Source organism: Festucalex cinctus, chromosome 9, assembly GCF_051991245.1.
Source record: "Festucalex cinctus isolate MCC-2025b chromosome 9, RoL_Fcin_1.0, whole genome shotgun sequence".
NCBI classification, from domain to species: Eukaryota; Metazoa; Chordata; class Actinopteri; order Syngnathiformes; family Syngnathidae; genus Festucalex; species Festucalex cinctus.
Window position 1 is genome coordinate 9,795,472 of NC_135419.1, and position 16,479 is coordinate 9,811,950.

Here is a 16,479-nt window from a genome sequence, read left to right on the forward strand (position 1 = left end):
ATTGGCAGTGAGATAAGAGCAGTCATCTGTCATACGTGATGTATTGTGTGTCTGCTCAAGTCTCGCCTTTTCACCTCCTTCCATTTCCACTTAGGCTAGATACGGCCCCGCCCAGGGGAACTGTGGCCTTAAAAGACATTACACAAGGAAAACACTGGTGAAATATCCTCGAAAGCTCGCACCGCCGTTCTCCCTCGTTGTCCCGCGCCAAGGGAAGCATCTTTTCTGGAACTCCTATCGGCCATATTGTGACAGCTAATTAAGAGGATGATGAGTGCTACTTTGCTCTGATGTGACGCTGAGAAATTAAAGATGAAGGGGAAAAATCATGTTGCTATTAATATAGTTGTGGTTTGCTCTTTCCGCACTTTCCTGTCTTATGACTGTCGATCATACAGAAAGAAAATGTAGCCGTTATGGAAGCCCTTCGACATTGGATTCTCAATTACCCACAGCTTGTTGACGTGTAAACATAATAGCATGGACAATTTAGAAAAATATATTGGAGTCTCCAATCTGTAAGCGTGCTTCTGGAAGGTGAGACTATTAGTGGTGAAAGCAAACATTATTATGAATAGTGCTCCTTATTTGACTGCTCTGCTACGAGGCTAAAATATGTTATTGTATGCAAGCACATCATATTGATGCATTGTCATTTAAAGCACCAAATTGGGGCTATTTTCTTGGTGGTATGTTCTCAAAATGTCTTTTTTCAATGCTAAATCTGATAATAAACATACTTTATTTTTTATATTTAGTTTTATTGTACTGAAAGTCCTTATTTAAGTAAAAGTGATACATTTTTAACCTAGAACTAGCAAACACATGAAATATAGCGTTATGTCATTTATGGTAGCATGTTGAGACTACGCACATTATTGTTATGATCTGTGTTTGTGGAGTTTTGCATTGTTTAGGTTGTTTCATTTGATGTCTTGGTTCCCTATTTGCCTTATTTTAATGTCTCATCAGCCCTGTTCTTGGTGTCTACCAATCAATTCCCTCCAGCCACTCGTGTCGTTTCCAGGTTATCTCGTCAATTTGTACATTGCAGTTTCTGCTTCCTGCATTCAACTTGTAGTATAGTTGAGCTCTGTGTGGAGGAGCGGAACCGTCACTTGCCTTTGGTGCTGGTTGCCGTGGGTTCACTTGACCGCCTGGGAGACCACATTCATTTGTGTGCGGGATTGTGTGAGTGAGTAAAAAACAAACAAAAAAAAACTTCTGGTAGAGTTGGAATAAGGAGTAAAACAAATACAATATGTAATCGGTTAAATTATATAAACCAGTGGTGTCAAACATAAGGCCTGCGGGCCGGATCAGGCCCAAAAAGGGGTTTAATCCGGCCCGCGAGACGACTTTGCAAAGTTAAAAAAAAAATGGTAATGTCGGACCAATTAATCTATCCAATCTTAGCTATCCACAATCAAATATATAAATTTGTAATTTCACAAGCAGTCCTCAGTTGACTAATGTAACTTGTACACGGAATCGCTGTGGAAGTCATTATTTTACAGTACACACACTTAAAGTTATGGTTTGTTTAAAAAAAATATTTTAAATCATGGACCAACATAAAAGTGTTAAATACAACACAAATTACTGGTAACACAAATACATATGACAGGGATTAACGTCCTTATAACTTCATGAACTGTGCCACACAATGCATTCTGGGAACTATAAATATGCAAAACAGGTAGATTTAACACGTCCGGAACTCATACAGGCAAAGTGTTGCCGCGTTTCATTTGCATTCGTGTTATTTTTTTAAACAATAGATTACAGTTGAGCTCCGTAATTTAGGGCTGGCCCAAAAATCGCAAAAAATCTGTGTATAACTGACGGCGTTTTTAAGTTATATACCATTATTTTACCGATTTGACACCCCTGACATAAACGACTTTTACTTTGTCTTTTTTTTTTTTTTTTTTTTTTTTAAATATACATTTATTGACTCTGCAACCAGACCCAATACATTATTCCCCAGGTAGAAAGCCTGGAAAACAAAATGTTGCAAAATGATCAAAACACTCACAATGAAATGCAGAATTAGTGTGTGATTATGATGAGGAAAGAAAGTAACAAGAAAGTGACATACTCACCAAGGGGAAAGAATGTACCATAGGAATGCGCACCACAATAAATCTTTTAGTAGCTCTTTGATTCATACCATTGCGTTCATGGTAGTAGCATTGCTCCGGGGATGCGAATATAAGCTGAACATGACTGTGGTCTCGTGCGTGGATGAATTTTTAATTAATTAAACTTTTTTTTGTGTGTGAAGATAAAATATGTACCTAACATTCAAATCACTTAGCAGGCATTGGGCGTATTAGCAAGTACAAAATGTTAATAGATAGCATCAGTCCTTTTACTGTAACGCTTTATTAGCGTCGCGGGTGAATTGGAGTTCATCACAGCTGACTTTGGGCTGGTTGCCAGCAGTATTTTAATGAAACATAGTAGAAAATACTTCATTACTGCACTGAAGTAGAATTTTCTCTTATCTGCACATTTCTTATGTAGATTTCTGGTAACTTCATCTTTTACTCCACTACCCATGTGATGCTATCAGGTACTATATGCAAGACTGCTCGACAATCAATCGCAGAACAATTAGTGGATAATGTACTTCCTCAAATTGTGGCCTATGGCTTTTAATTACTCAGGTGCTAAAGTGACCATGCACTTTATTGAAAATAGAAGAGAAGAAGTTTATTCGAGGAGTCCTTGTACAAACTTTTCACTTTGATTTTCTTTTTTGTTTGTATGTGGTGTGTTTTATCAAGTCGTTTGTTTCTTTACAAGCAAGTTGATATATGTGGGTCGAAAGAATAAAGCCTCTGTGCCATCTTTTGCTTCTCTGACACTAAAAAAAAATACTGCCTACATATTACAGCAGTTTTTGTTGTTGTTGTTGTTGTTGAGATTCGCTGGCAAGTTACAAACTGTCCTTTTGCTATGATGTCTCACAATTTATACAGCTGTTGGTGTCCCACCTACACACTCGCTGTGGAAATGCAAACCAAATCAGAGTGTGGTGTACCTAACATAAAATGGAAGTCAACACAAAAAAATAAAATAAAAAATAAATCTTGACTATATGTTCTATGCAACCCCACTAGTCTAAATATGGTATTCTGGTGAATATTGTGTTAGCGGAATGTGAGTTAAGTAGCAAAATCCAACAGTTGTTCTCAATATCAAAAGGCGGCCATTTTGCCACTTGTTGTCGAGTGAAAATGACATCACAGTTACTCAGGTTTCATGTAACAACCAATCACAGCTCAGCTTCAAAAATCAGATGAGCTGTGATTGGTCGTTGCCTGAGCAGCTGTGATGTCATCTTCAGTCGACAGCAAGTGGCAAAATGGCCGCCCCCCCCCCCGAGATAGAGAAAAATGGCTGGATTTTGCTGCATATTTCACAAATGTGATATTAATCAAAATGTCAAGTTTAGACTAGTGACTAGATAGAATATATTATTGTCAAGAAAAGTTTAAGTTTTTTTTAAAACAAAAGTAAACTTAAAAAAAAACAACTTTCCATAACAAAAACAACACAACTTGGAGCTGTTCCAATCAGTTCATCTGCATCCCTAACAAAAACTTTGAAAGTCACTTTGAGTCATGGCTACCTCCAAATGTTATTCTCTGCTTGGCAGCAGAGTTCCTTGACAGGTTGTGCCCCCGCTGCCTCGGTTGCCCTGGTTTTGCCGCACGGCCCCCCTTTGCTCTGAATGGCCAAAACAAGCCGAAGCGCCGCGCGCATGCCTGTGGAGAGGCTGAGTGTCGGGTGTGTGGGGGGTGTTTTGATGATTGTGTTGTGTGTGTGTGTGTGTGTGTGTGTGTGTGGGTTGGGAGAACTTGTCCAAAACCTAATGAGAACATGTTTGCATCTTGCACTTGCTCAAATTATTCCCGTAAAATAAAGCATCAAAACTGCTCTGATTGGGACTCATGGCAAGCAAGAAAATACATTTGGTGCTGTCTGTATATCTAATAGCAAATAAACATGTTTATTCCCTTCCCAGCAAGACACAACCAGCAGGAAAATGTTGTCTTTCTGCTAAAAGTCTGTAGTTCAAAATGTATCAAAAGTGACACTAAAAAAATGGGAAGTAATACAACTCCATATTTTTATTCTTATAAAGTCTTTCACAGCATAGAAATGAATAGAAAATGTTCCCAGTGGACACACCAGCATAAAACACATGAAAAAAATACATAAATAAAACAACCAGTCATCTGTACTAAGCTATTAGTCGGCTTGAAATGCATTTCATTATCCACATTAAATGCCCTGAACTGACACCGTCTGGCGTTGTTAGCTACCTAGCAAGCATGTCATGTAATCATTGTGAATGCTTTAGTCCATATGAAACATCAAGTCGGTCCCCACAATGGTAGTTAAACCAGGAAAAACGCGTGTGTATGGGCCCCATAATGGAGCAAAGACAAAAGCATCAGAGGTGGCAAATCCAGGTCCAGAAAGTAAAAACCCTGCCACAGTTTGGCTTTAGCCCCTTTTGCTTGCTAGCTAGCTAGCTCCCTAGCAGGTAACTGAACACCCAGGGAGCGAGCTAGTCAGCTTGCTAGCTAGCACCTGGACCTGGATTTGCGACCTCTGTAATATGTTGTGTAGTTAATGTCATTTCTAGCATAATCCTTAAACTCTGAATTTTGTAGTCCTGTCACTATGCTGCTAACTAGTGAGGTCCCTAGCTAGCTCCCCAGTGCTCAGATACCTGCTAGTGAGCTAGCGAGCTAGCTAGCTAGTGAGCACAAGGGGCTAAAGCCAAACTCTTTTTTACTTTCTGGACTTGCATTTGCCATCTCTGAAAGGCATACATACACATAAAAATAGGGAAAAAAAATAGAACACATTTCTAAAATTTGAGCTGTCAAATGATTATTTAAAAAAAAAAAAATCAGATTAATCACATCTTGGAATTATGATTAATCACGATTAATCGCTGAAGGTTTTTTTTTTTATCAACGTTATTTGCCCACCAAATTCAAACTTATGTTATTTTTTTCAACATTTAATGTTTTGAGGAGGTCTTCAAAAAATTTCATTCACTGCACACGCTCATTCTCCTCTTTTTCTAGTCAGTTAATTACTTGTGTAACACCCGTCTCATGTAGCTATGGAATTAACACTGGTTAATGGGGTTGTAGTACTATGAGCGGGGTCCTGGGTACTTTAACAACTAATTCAATTTACTTAGTAAACAGGAGATGCAAGAATAGAAATATCTTAAGTTTGGCGTAAATTAGAATTTGGCGGTGCCTCCACTTAGCAGGGAAAATAGTATTAATTTACCTCTTTTACCCACTAAGAATAATAATTAAAGTACTGGGGAATATTGTGTAGATCAATATACCATTTAAAAGAAATACACAAACACAGTAAATTCAATTACAAACAGTATGAACCATTTTAGTAAACACAAATAATAAAAAGACCATTAAATGGGGGGAAAGAGAAAAAGGGTTGTGTGTGTCAAATGTTAAATGCGAATGTGTCCCAGCAAAAAATATATAGTCCAGTTATAGTTGCAGGCCTGATGTTGCTCGGGTGCGGTGTGACCTTACAAACATAAAAACTGGTCCCTTCACTTGCAAAGCAAGCAAAAACAAATTGGCACGTGCACGGTTTTGATAGTACTCACGAATCCACAGGTTTAGGGTAGCGAATGACACGTGATGGGTGATGAGCGATGGAAACCCGTCACTCGGTAACGACCGACATCCGACTCCAGCTTAAGCACAATCCACAAGGCACGAGACGACTTCCAATCCACAGCAGAAGGGTCCAAAAAGAGTTTCCTTGGTCCACTGTGCATCAAAAAGTGTCTCTTTAATTTTAAATATAGTTCAAACCTTCATACTCGATATAAAAAGGCACAGAACTCCGCTAGCCTTAGCGTTAGCATGCTACGTCGCTAGCCGCGATTAGCATTTAAATCGTCTGCACAAACATTTCGTCTGAGCACAATAGAAACATAACATGAGGTACTCACATTACATCGGGTTAAAAACAGTCCAAAACGTGACAGCAGACTCTGCATCCACTGGTTTAAAAGACTATTTTCACCAGATGGCTCCTCGAGTGTCTGCTCACTTGACAGCTTAGCTTACACTAGTGAAAGGCTTACAGACTCTCGAACATTCCACGTATGACTACACCCATCGCTTCCGGATTGGACATGGCTAGTACATCAACCAATGACAGTACAGAAATGTAAGATTGACAGGTACAAGTTAGGTTGTAGAAAGAAAAGAAAAAGAAACTACGCAATTTCGTATGCAATTAAAACAAACTTGAACTTGCACAAAATAACTTTTTATAATGTAAATGACAAAAAAAGTATTTATAGTTTAACACTAGAAAACAACTTCTATTTCAATTACTATATATTGGTTTAATCAGTATAGACTATATTTATTTTAGTCTGGGTTACACTCTCCCCCTTCTAAAAGGTTTAGATGTCCTCATCTAACCTGAGAGTTAAGGCGAGTATTGAACTCTGGAGGGGTGTTTCTTAGTTTTAATGTGTCTAGAAGGTTTTTCCTGAGAATTTAGGTTCAACTGAATTATCATGCCTTGGTGAACTATGGTAACAGGTTCTTCAGTTTGTGTTCCAGGCTTATCATATGTCAAACGGATGACTGGTTTAACTTTTCTGGTAGATTTTCGGATTTTCGGACTTTGTACTGTTGTCTCAACATCAGTTTCTACTTCAATTGTTCCAGTTTCTAAATTTGATCGTTGACTTTCAGACTGATTTTGATCGGTGTCACTTTGTCTGGTTTCTGGTTCACTTTCTGAAAATGAGGAATTCTCAGAATTTGAGTTATCTGAAATAATTTGTTCCGGACTTTTAGCAAGTCTACAGAATTGATCATTGTCATGGTTTGGGTAGTTGTAAGAATGCTCATACTCAGATTCTGAATCGGAGTAGCTATCCTCAACGTTTGAATCTTCTTTACTGGACCTAAGTCTTCTTTGTTGTCTGGTAACTGGGGTTTTGACACGGTCAGGTAGTTGGGTGTGATCAGGCAATCGGACAAGGTAGCCAATAGGAAGGAGATGATCTCTATGCAACGTTTTGACACTTCCTGGTCCTTGTTCCGGTTTCACTTTGTACACGGGCAAGTTTGGTAACTGTTGAAGTACTACATAGGGAATAGATTTCCATCTGTCTTGAAGCTTGTGTTTACCCGTAAGGCCAACATTTCTGATCAAGACTCTGTCCCCTTCCTGTAGTGGTTGATCTCGCACTTGTTTATCATAGCGGGATTTGTTTCTTAGATGGTTCTTTGTGGCACATTCCATAGCTAAGCGGTAAGCTTGCTTTAAGTCTTTCCTCATTTGGTCAACATACTGAAGATGAGAGGCTTCTGTGTTGCTATTGAAAGCTGCGCCAAAACAGATGTCAATAGGCAATCTTGCATTCCTGCCGAACATTAAATAGTATGGCGAATATCCGGTGGACTCGTTTTTGGAGCAGTTGTACGCATGTACTAACTGACTGATATGTTGACTCCAGTGCTGTTTCTTCACACTTTCAAGTGTTCCGAGCATTGACAATAGTGTTCGGTTGAAACGTTCGGGTTGTGCATCTCCTTGCGGATGATAGGGAGATGTTCTTGATTTTCTGACACCAAGGATGGATAATAGCTCTTTTATGAGTCGGCTTTCAAAATCCCTTCCCTGATCAGAATGTATTCTGGCAGGTAGTCCGTAATGAGCAAAATACTTTTCCCAAAGCACTTTTGCGACGGTGACTGACTTCTGGTCTTTCGTGGGAAATGCTTGTGCGTAACGCGTAAAATGGTCAGTTACAACAAGTACATTTGCTATGCCTTTCTTGTCTGGCTCAATTTGAAGAAAATCAATACATACAAGATCTAGTGGTCCATTGCTGGTGATTTGATGCAAAGGAGATGAACGTTGTGGGAGAGTTTTACGTGAAACACAACGTCCACATGTCTTCACATATTGTTCCACATCAGATGTTATGCGTGGCCAATAGAATCTGTCTTTGAGTAACTCAGAAGTTTTTTCCACTCCAAGATGTCCACAGTCATCATGCAAAGATTTCATGGCCAAAGTTCGGTATCTTTCGGGTAAAACCAGTTGTTGGGTTTCGGTGCAATTTGGTGGATTTCTCTTTCTGTAGAGTAATCCATCTTTCAGTTCAAGTTTTGAACTCTCTCGACAAAGCAGAGTTACTTCACGTGAATCTGTTTTGTTTGTAACTGGTGGTTGGCCTGCTTGAATGGCTTGTTTGACAGGACCAATGACTGGATCAAGATCTTGAGCTGCTTTAAGTTCTTTGGCAGATAGTTGGTCAAGATCATGCGCTCCTAGACTCACTGGAAAAGCATAGGCTTCGGGTATAGCTGCAGGTGGAACGCCAAGCTGGTCAACAATTCTAGCTGAATTGGTTGGAGATTCTGATTTACAAATCGCTTTGATGGCGGATTTAGGAACTTCCATCCATTTCTCATTACCACTGTGTTGTCTTGATAACAGATCGGCGTCAATGTTGTGACGACCGGGCCGATACTGAATGTTGAAGTCGTATGTGGCTAAAGCTGCAAGCCAACGATGTCCGACAGCGTTTAGCTTGGCTGTTGTCAACACATACGTTAGAGGATTGTTGTCGGTTCTAACTGTAAATTTCACACCGTAGAGGTAGTCATGAAATTTGTCTACAACTGCCCATTTCAGTGCCAAAAATTCAAGTTGATGCACTGGGTAATTGTGTTCGGATTCACTGAGTTTGCGACTGGCAAAAGCCACTGGCTTAAGACCTTCGGGGTATTCTTGATTTAGGACGGCTCCTAAACCATTCAGGCTAGCATCTACATGCAATATGTAAGGTTTGGCAGGATCTGCAAAAACCAAAACGGGTGCATTTGTCAAACACTCAATAATGTTCTTGAACGCTTTGTGACAAGACTCATCCCATCGCTCTTTGAATGGTTCAGAAGGTTTCAGGTAAGTCTTATCTGGATCTTTGATTTTGTTTTTGCTACTTTTTTGAGTAGGTGGATAGCCTTTGGTGAGCTCGGTTAATGTGCGAACTATGCTTGAGTAATTGGCTATGAACCTGCGATAGTAGCCGCAGAAACCTAGGAATGACCTGAGTGATTTGAGGTCGGTCGGCTCTGGCCATTTTTCCACCGCAGCAACCTTTTCAGGATCTGTAGCAATGCCGGCTTCAGACACAATGTGGCCTACATATTTTACTTGAGACTGACAAAACTGACATTTGTCAATGGACAATTTGAGTCCAAACTCTTCGAGTCGATCTAACACTTTCAGGAGACGTTGCTCGTGTTCTTCTAGAGTTTTGCCAAAAACGATGATGTCATCAAGATATACAATGACTTGGAGAAGATGCATGTCCCCAACGGCTTTCTCCATGAGCCGCTGAAAAGTAGCTGGAGCTCCTGTGATACCTTGAGGCATCCGCTCAAACTGGTAGAATCCAAGTGGGCAGATAAATGCTGTTTTTTCTTTATCTTCTTCAGACATGGCAATTTGATAATATCCACTTCGAAGGTCCAGGACGGAAAACCATTTGCTACCTGAGAGACAATCCAACACGTCGTCAATACGAGGGACTGTGTATTGATCTGGTATGGTGCGACTATTCAGGGTTCTGTAGTCAATACAGATTCTGATGGAACCATTCTTCTTGCGAACGACTACTATTGGCGAGGCATAGGGGCTGCGAGACTCTTTGACAATCCCTGCCTCTAGTAACTGCTGTAAGTGTCGTCTCACATCGTCAATGTCAGCTGGAGCTAAACGACGTGACCGCTCTCGAAAAGGGGTTGAGTCATTTAACCTGATTTTGTGATCTACTCCCTTGGCTAACCCAACATCCCATTCATTGAGTGAGAAAACATTGTGTTTCTTAACTAGCTTTTGCCTTAGCCTATTCTTCCACTCTTCTGGGACAGGTGAGTCACCAAAGTCAAAAAGATTGAGATCTAAAGAGGTAGATTGTGCTTCAAACACTTGCGGGTTGGTGACTACATCAACCGCATGCATTTGCGCAATGACAGTCCCCACCTGAATACAGGTGGGTTTCTCTGACTCGTTGTGCAAAAGAACTGGGAAGCTGTTCTCATCAATGCAACTTTCAGGTAGAACACCTGGTTGTACTAGCACACCTGATGGAAGTTGTGACAAGGCTGGTGCCTCAACTAAGACTACATCTTGAGGCTTAGCAGTTTTATTGGATACCTTACATTTGGCATAGAACTCTTGACCTGGAGCTAGTGTAAGAGGACCAGGACCTTGCCATTTTATTTCCCCAAGTGGTTTGTCTTCTTCACTTGATGGTACTGGCTGGGCTTGTATTTGATCATAGACTGCTTGGATTCTCATGGAACTTACTTTGCATTCGCTTCCATTTTCTTTGTAAATGCTGAACAGTCTGTGAAACAAAAAAGCATTGGTGCCAACGACAACAGGCGTTTCATGACCTTGTGGTGTCTCAGGGCAGATTAAAGCCAGGACAGTAATGGGACCTTTAACTCCAGTTGCTTCTTCAGGAAATTCCATCTCCACAACTACATAGCCACGGTAGGGATAAGAGTCTGCAGATAAACCCCAGATGGCAAGAGTGGAAATAGGGTGAATTGGTACATTTGGGATGTTTTCTTTGTACCAATTTTCAAAGATGATGGTTACTGTGGATCCTGAATCCATCAGACCATTGCATGAAATGTCATTGACTTTGATAGGCGCTATAGAAGGTGGACCAATCAGACCTTCTGGAATGTCTGAACCAAAACTGGGTACATGGGCAGTGTTGACATGTGCAATGCATTCTTCTGCATCGTCTGGGCTGTCTTGTGGTACTCCTGGACTCCTTCGCACTTGTCTTATTAGCTTTTGTATGACCTTTTGCAAGTTTTCGGGAGCTGTACATTTAGGAGCAATATGTCCATTCTCTCCACATCTATAGCAAAAATAACCTGACTCTTTGGTTGTCTTGGGTTTGGACTGGGCAGAATTTGGACTATTCTCAGGTTTGTATTTGGGACGCTGATCAAAATTTCTTGAATTAGCTTTTGGCTTGACTGACATTACACTTACCTGTTGTTGTAGAGTCTCAACCTCTTTTCTTAACTGTTGTACATCATCGATTGACTCTTGCTTAGATTTTTTCCTCTCTTTGGACCCTTTCTTATGTTCTGCTGACTGTTTTTTCAAGGTTTTTAATTTCCCTTTAAGTTCTTGAATTTCGTTGTGAAGATCAGCGGACTGACTATTCACTGACTCTGCATCAGTTGTTTGCACGGCGCGCACATACTGTTTTGTGGGTTTTTTCAGCTTTTGTCTGGCTGTCTCTCGCTCCTCTTCTTCTCGTATCTCCTTCAGCAAGCTGAGGAAGGATGGGGGGTTGCTTCTCCTTTCTCTGAGATTGAGTTGAAGTAGCATGATATCGGCCTCAACTGCACCTTTAATGAGTTGCTCCAATCTTGCTTTGTTAGCGTCACTGACTGGAAGGCCTCCTTTTCTCACCACCTTGTTCAGTGTTCTTTCCAATCTGAGCAAAAAGTCTGACAAACACTCACTTGAACTTTGGTGAAGTGCTCGAAATGTGAGATACAGTTCTTCTCCAGATTCTGTAGTTCCAAAAGTGCTGTCCAGGGCTTGTATATAGTCCACATGGCTTGCATCTGGATTTGACATGCGCACAGCTTGAATGATTTCCAAAGCTGGTCCTTTGAGACTTTCGACAATTCTGCGTTTCTTCTCCTTATCTGTGTACTCATATTCTTCACTCATGAACTTTGCTTGTTCCATCCAGTTGTCAAAGCTGTCTTCTCCAACTGGAGTGGGGCTGATTCCAGAGAATGTTCTTAGACGCCTGAAGGAACTGCTTTCGTTTGTCCTAGAGGGTTGCAATGCATCACTTACTGCACGAATGAGGGACTCCGGATTTTGGTTCCATGGAGGAGAAGGACTGTATAGTTGCTGGAGATCATCAAGAGACTTTCCTTCCTCTTGGAGAAATTTGTCCAGTTTCTCTGAGAAAAGGTCAGACCTGATTTCTTGTTCTGCTAGGACTAGTGTCCATGTATCTCCTCTATCATTTGAGATTACTTCAGGGGGAATTTTAGTTGAGTCTATTTCCTCACGACATTCACAGAGCACAGTTAATGATTTGCTCTCTGGATCAAACATTTTGCCTCGTACTCTTACTTTTCCTAAAGCTTTGACAGTTTCGAGTACTCGCTCAATATCTTCAATTCGAGTCTCTTCTGGTATGCCTTGTGCTATCAGGGAGTGTGCTAGCTCTACACCTTCACCTCTGCACCAATTGTGTATATTGGGTAAGCGAACATTACTTTGTGTGGCCATTCTCAAAAAAAAAAATATAAAGCTATAAAGTTTAATAAAATGTACTGCTATTTAACAACTTCTAGAATACTATAGTCTTCAATTTACTTGTTCCAATTTACCTTGAATTATGACAAAAGAAATCCCAGCGGTGCCTCCAATTTATGTAACACCCGTCTCATGTAGCTATGGAATTAACACTGGTTAATGGGGTTGTAGTACTATGAGCGGGGTCCTGGGTACTTTAACAACTAATTCAATTTACTTAGTAAACAGGAGATGCAAGAATAGAAATATCTTAAGTTTGGCGTAAATTAGAATTTGGCGGTGCCTCCACTTAGCAGGGAAAATAGTATTAATTTACCTCTTTTACCCACTAAGAATAATAATTAAAGTACTGGGGAATATTGTGTAGATCAATATACCATTTAAAAGAAATACACAAACACAGTAAATTCAATTACAAACAGTATGAACCATTTTAGTAAACACAAATAATAAAAAGACCATTAAATGGGGGGAAAGAGAAAAAGGGTTGTGTGTGTCAAATGTTAAATGCGAATGTGTCCCAGCAAAAAATATATAGTCCAGTTATAGTTGCAGGCCTGATGTTGCTCGGGTGCGGTGTGACCTTACAAACATAAAAACTGGTCCCTTCACTTGCAAAGCAAGCAAAAACAAATTGGCACGTGCACGGTTTTGATAGTACTCACGAATCCACAGGTTTAGGGTAGCGAATGACACGTGATGGGTGATGAGCGATGGAAACCCGTCACTCGGTAACGACCGACATCCGACTCCAGCTTAAGCACAATCCACAAGGCACGAGACGACTTCCAATCCACAGCAGAAGGGTCCAAAAAGAGTTTCCTTGGTCCACTGTGCATCAAAAAGTGTCTCTTTAATTTTAAATATAGTTCAAACCTTCATACTCGATATAAAAAGGCACAGAACTCCGCTAGCCTTAGCGTTAGCATGCTACGTCGCTAGCCGCGATTAGCATTTAAATCGTCTGCACAAACATTTCGTCTGAGCACAATAGAAACATAACATGAGGTACTCACATTACATCGGGTTAAAAACAGTCCAAAACGTGACAGCAGACTCTGCATCCACTGGTTTAAAAGACTATTTTCACCAGATGGCTCCTCGAGTGTCTGCTCACTTGACAGCTTAGCTTACACTAGTGAAAGGCTTACAGACTCTCGAACATTCCACGTATGACTACACCCATCGCTTCCGGATTGGACATGGCTAGTACATCAACCAATGACAGTACAGAAATGTAAGATTGACAGGTACAAGTTAGGTTGTAGAAAGAAAAGAAAAAGAAACTACGCAATTTCGTATGCAATTAAAACAAACTTGAACTTGCACAAAATAACTTTTTATAATGTAAATGACAAAAAAAGTATTTATAGTTTAACACTAGAAAACAACTTCTATTTCAATTACTATATATTGGTTTAATCAGTATAGACTATATTTATTTTAGTCTGGGTTACACTTGCAAAAAAAAAAAAAAAAGAAATATTCTGAATGTTATACACTGTACTTTAATGCATGTAGTTATGTTTACTGCTCAACACACAATTTGTGCTAACTTTAATTAATTAATACATGATTCATGTGATAATTCTTTGTGATTAATTAGTTAACGCTTCAACTTTGACAACATTAATTAAAATGCATACAAAAATTCTGTAGCCCCCATTTATGTTTGTTTCACTCTTTTGCTCACTTACACATACGTTATTAAAAAGTACAAATACCCCCGAAAAGTTGTTCTGGCAACAGTGTTTCCAAACCTTTTGTTCCAGCCACCTCACAGAGTTCAGTTTCAAAACAAACATACACAGCGACCGATTGGGGGGGCGGGTTGTTCAGCGGGTGGCTACGGGACCAGTTTGATATTTTTCCTTCTGACTCTCTCCAGTGCGCCCACACAAAACAATGTTCTTGTCATGTGTGGGCGCTCGCCGACATATCATCATGGAAATGCGCATGGAAGCAGCCGACACAATATCCGAGTGGCCCCGTTGCACGCGCGCCTCATATCTGCAACGGCTCCGACCTTCAACGCAGAGGACGGCCTCTGTAAATGTTTGCCTTGGACTGATTGAGATTTTGGCCGAGCGCCCGCGCATGATGGCGGTGTAATATTACGGCGTAATTAGTGTTTAAATTGTAGGGGAAAGAAAACACTCTGCTTTGTTTAAAATCACAGTCATCACGCCAGTCAATCACCGACATGCTGCTTCCATTAGGAAAAGCTCCAATTTCTCTTTAAGGCAAAACCGCAGAGTTTAGTGAAATGGCAGACTGGGAACGTAACTGCGGTTGGTTAACACATTTCGACTTATTTAAAGACACCTTCTGGGAATGTCAGTGGCTCTGGACATGACCCAGATTAATTTACCAGGCCTGTTTTTGTAGATAAATCCCAAACCAGAATTAGGAACTTGAGCCAAAGGGAGCAACTTAGAAAATTATACATATTTAAAAAGAAATAAAACGGATTGACTGAATAATTTGCCAGTCATCAGTCTCAAGCTAAGACAATCCGACTATGTCAGAAAGGACTTTCCAACACGGTGTCACTGGTAATCAGGAAACGGGGGTGGGGAAAGGCCCTCAGGTGGAATTTATCCTCCAAAGTAATTTCACCATTTATGCGATTCACCTTCAAAATCTAATGTGGCACACTGGTGAGGAAATATAGAAAATGAGAAAGTCCACGAGCAAAAAGAGAAATCGTAAAGTCCTCTACCATTAGAAATACTGTATGCCATCCATGTATGAATTTCAATTCAATGTATCTTACAAAAAAGGAGTCTCTGCTCAATAACTTCACAGCGAATTGTGCGCTCAGAGAAGCAAACTTCGCAGGTCAGATAAAAGGAGCTTTGTCAGAGTTCCGTTTGAGCAGGTAGCAGCAGGACTCGGACTGCCAACAGGTTTTGTTACTGTGCGAACCTAATGGTGGATGACTGAAGGGAGGGGAGCAAGTCGGCCGTGAGACGAGATGCGATTTTCCACTTGTCCAAACTGTTTTCTGTGAAGTCATACGAGTCTGCTTGTATTCGGTCTGAGAAAAATGTATTGCAGTCAACCTATCGCATGCAACAGAAGGAAAATGTGGCAACTTTTTTTTACTACTTTCATATCTAATAGCAGCACAAATTTCCAATAGATTTGTTTAAATAGGACACATTAGGTGAAAACAGGCCTTTATAAAATGCTTTCATAAAAATACCCTGAGGATCAATAAGTACAACAGCTTAAAACACTGGAAATACGAAATAAGCTAATGCTGATAATACTGAGGATCAATCTTGAAACAAAAAAATATGAAATTGGCATGCTGTTTACAAAATTGCTGTCAGTTACTTTACAGCATGTCAAACACTCCAGATGATCACAATTTCACTGATTAGCTGTAGTAAGACTGTAGTAAGACGATTGCGAATGGACTCATGTACAGCTACATGGAAACTTCCTTGTGCAGTCACAATTGAGACACCGTCGGTGAGAGGTGTGTGTAGCTCCCAATAGGTCACTACTATCAATCTCAGCATACTAAAAGATAGCATAGTAGGAATTAAGAGGATTAGTGCTGTTTTTTTTTTGCTCTTAACCTTGTAACTGTTTTTTTTTCTTTATTTTTACTTTTCAAAGCTTGTAACAATTCCATCTTTCATCATTTATTTCATTTTGGGAAACACTTTCTAATTACTGTTATAACTAGTTAATAGATCATTAATAAACATTGAGTTACTAGTTATTAATGGGGTTTTGTGAAGGATTTATAATGATAGTCAAATATCATTAACTCAATTGCTCCCAATAACGTGTAAATACGTTTTTTTAATGTTGTAAGTGTCCCAAAGACGTATTTATACGTTGTTTTTTTTTTTTTTTTTTTTTTTTTTATGCTAGAGCATACAGAAGGCTTTGATGCAGCCTCTCAGCTGCAAAGAACGGTTGCAGAAATGGTAGTTAATACACAAACGGCCAGCAGGTGGCAGCAGAACAAAGGAGATCAACCAGGGCCACCTAGAAAAAAAGCTACATTACTTACAATTTTAAATAGATTTG

General features: G+C 40.0%; 1 protein-coding gene across 2 annotated transcripts; it reads right to left on the reverse strand.

The window, feature by feature from the left end:
• Nucleotides 1-5,419: 5,419 nt before the first annotated feature.
• LOC144025728 (retrovirus-related Pol polyprotein from transposon 412) lies at nt 5,420-13,882 on the reverse strand. 2 transcript variants are annotated; one of them, XR_013284942.1, is made up of 2 exons: nt 6,029-13,882; nt 5,420-5,843 (listed from the first exon to the last, which is right to left on the reverse strand). XR_013284942.1 is itself a non-coding variant. In XM_077532038.1 (2 exons), exon 2 carries the CDS (start codon nt 12,400-12,402, stop codon nt 6,517-6,519), a length of 5,886 nt encoding a protein of 1,961 aa, XP_077388164.1. In that variant the 5' UTR covers nt 12,403-13,260; nt 13,446-13,882; the 3' UTR covers nt 5,420-6,516. The 2 variants fall into 2 exon arrangements, 1 of the variants encoding a protein (XP_077388164.1); XM_077532038.1 differs by having other exon boundaries at nt 5,420-13,260; nt 13,446-13,882.
• Nucleotides 13,883-16,479: the final 2,597 nt, after the last annotated feature.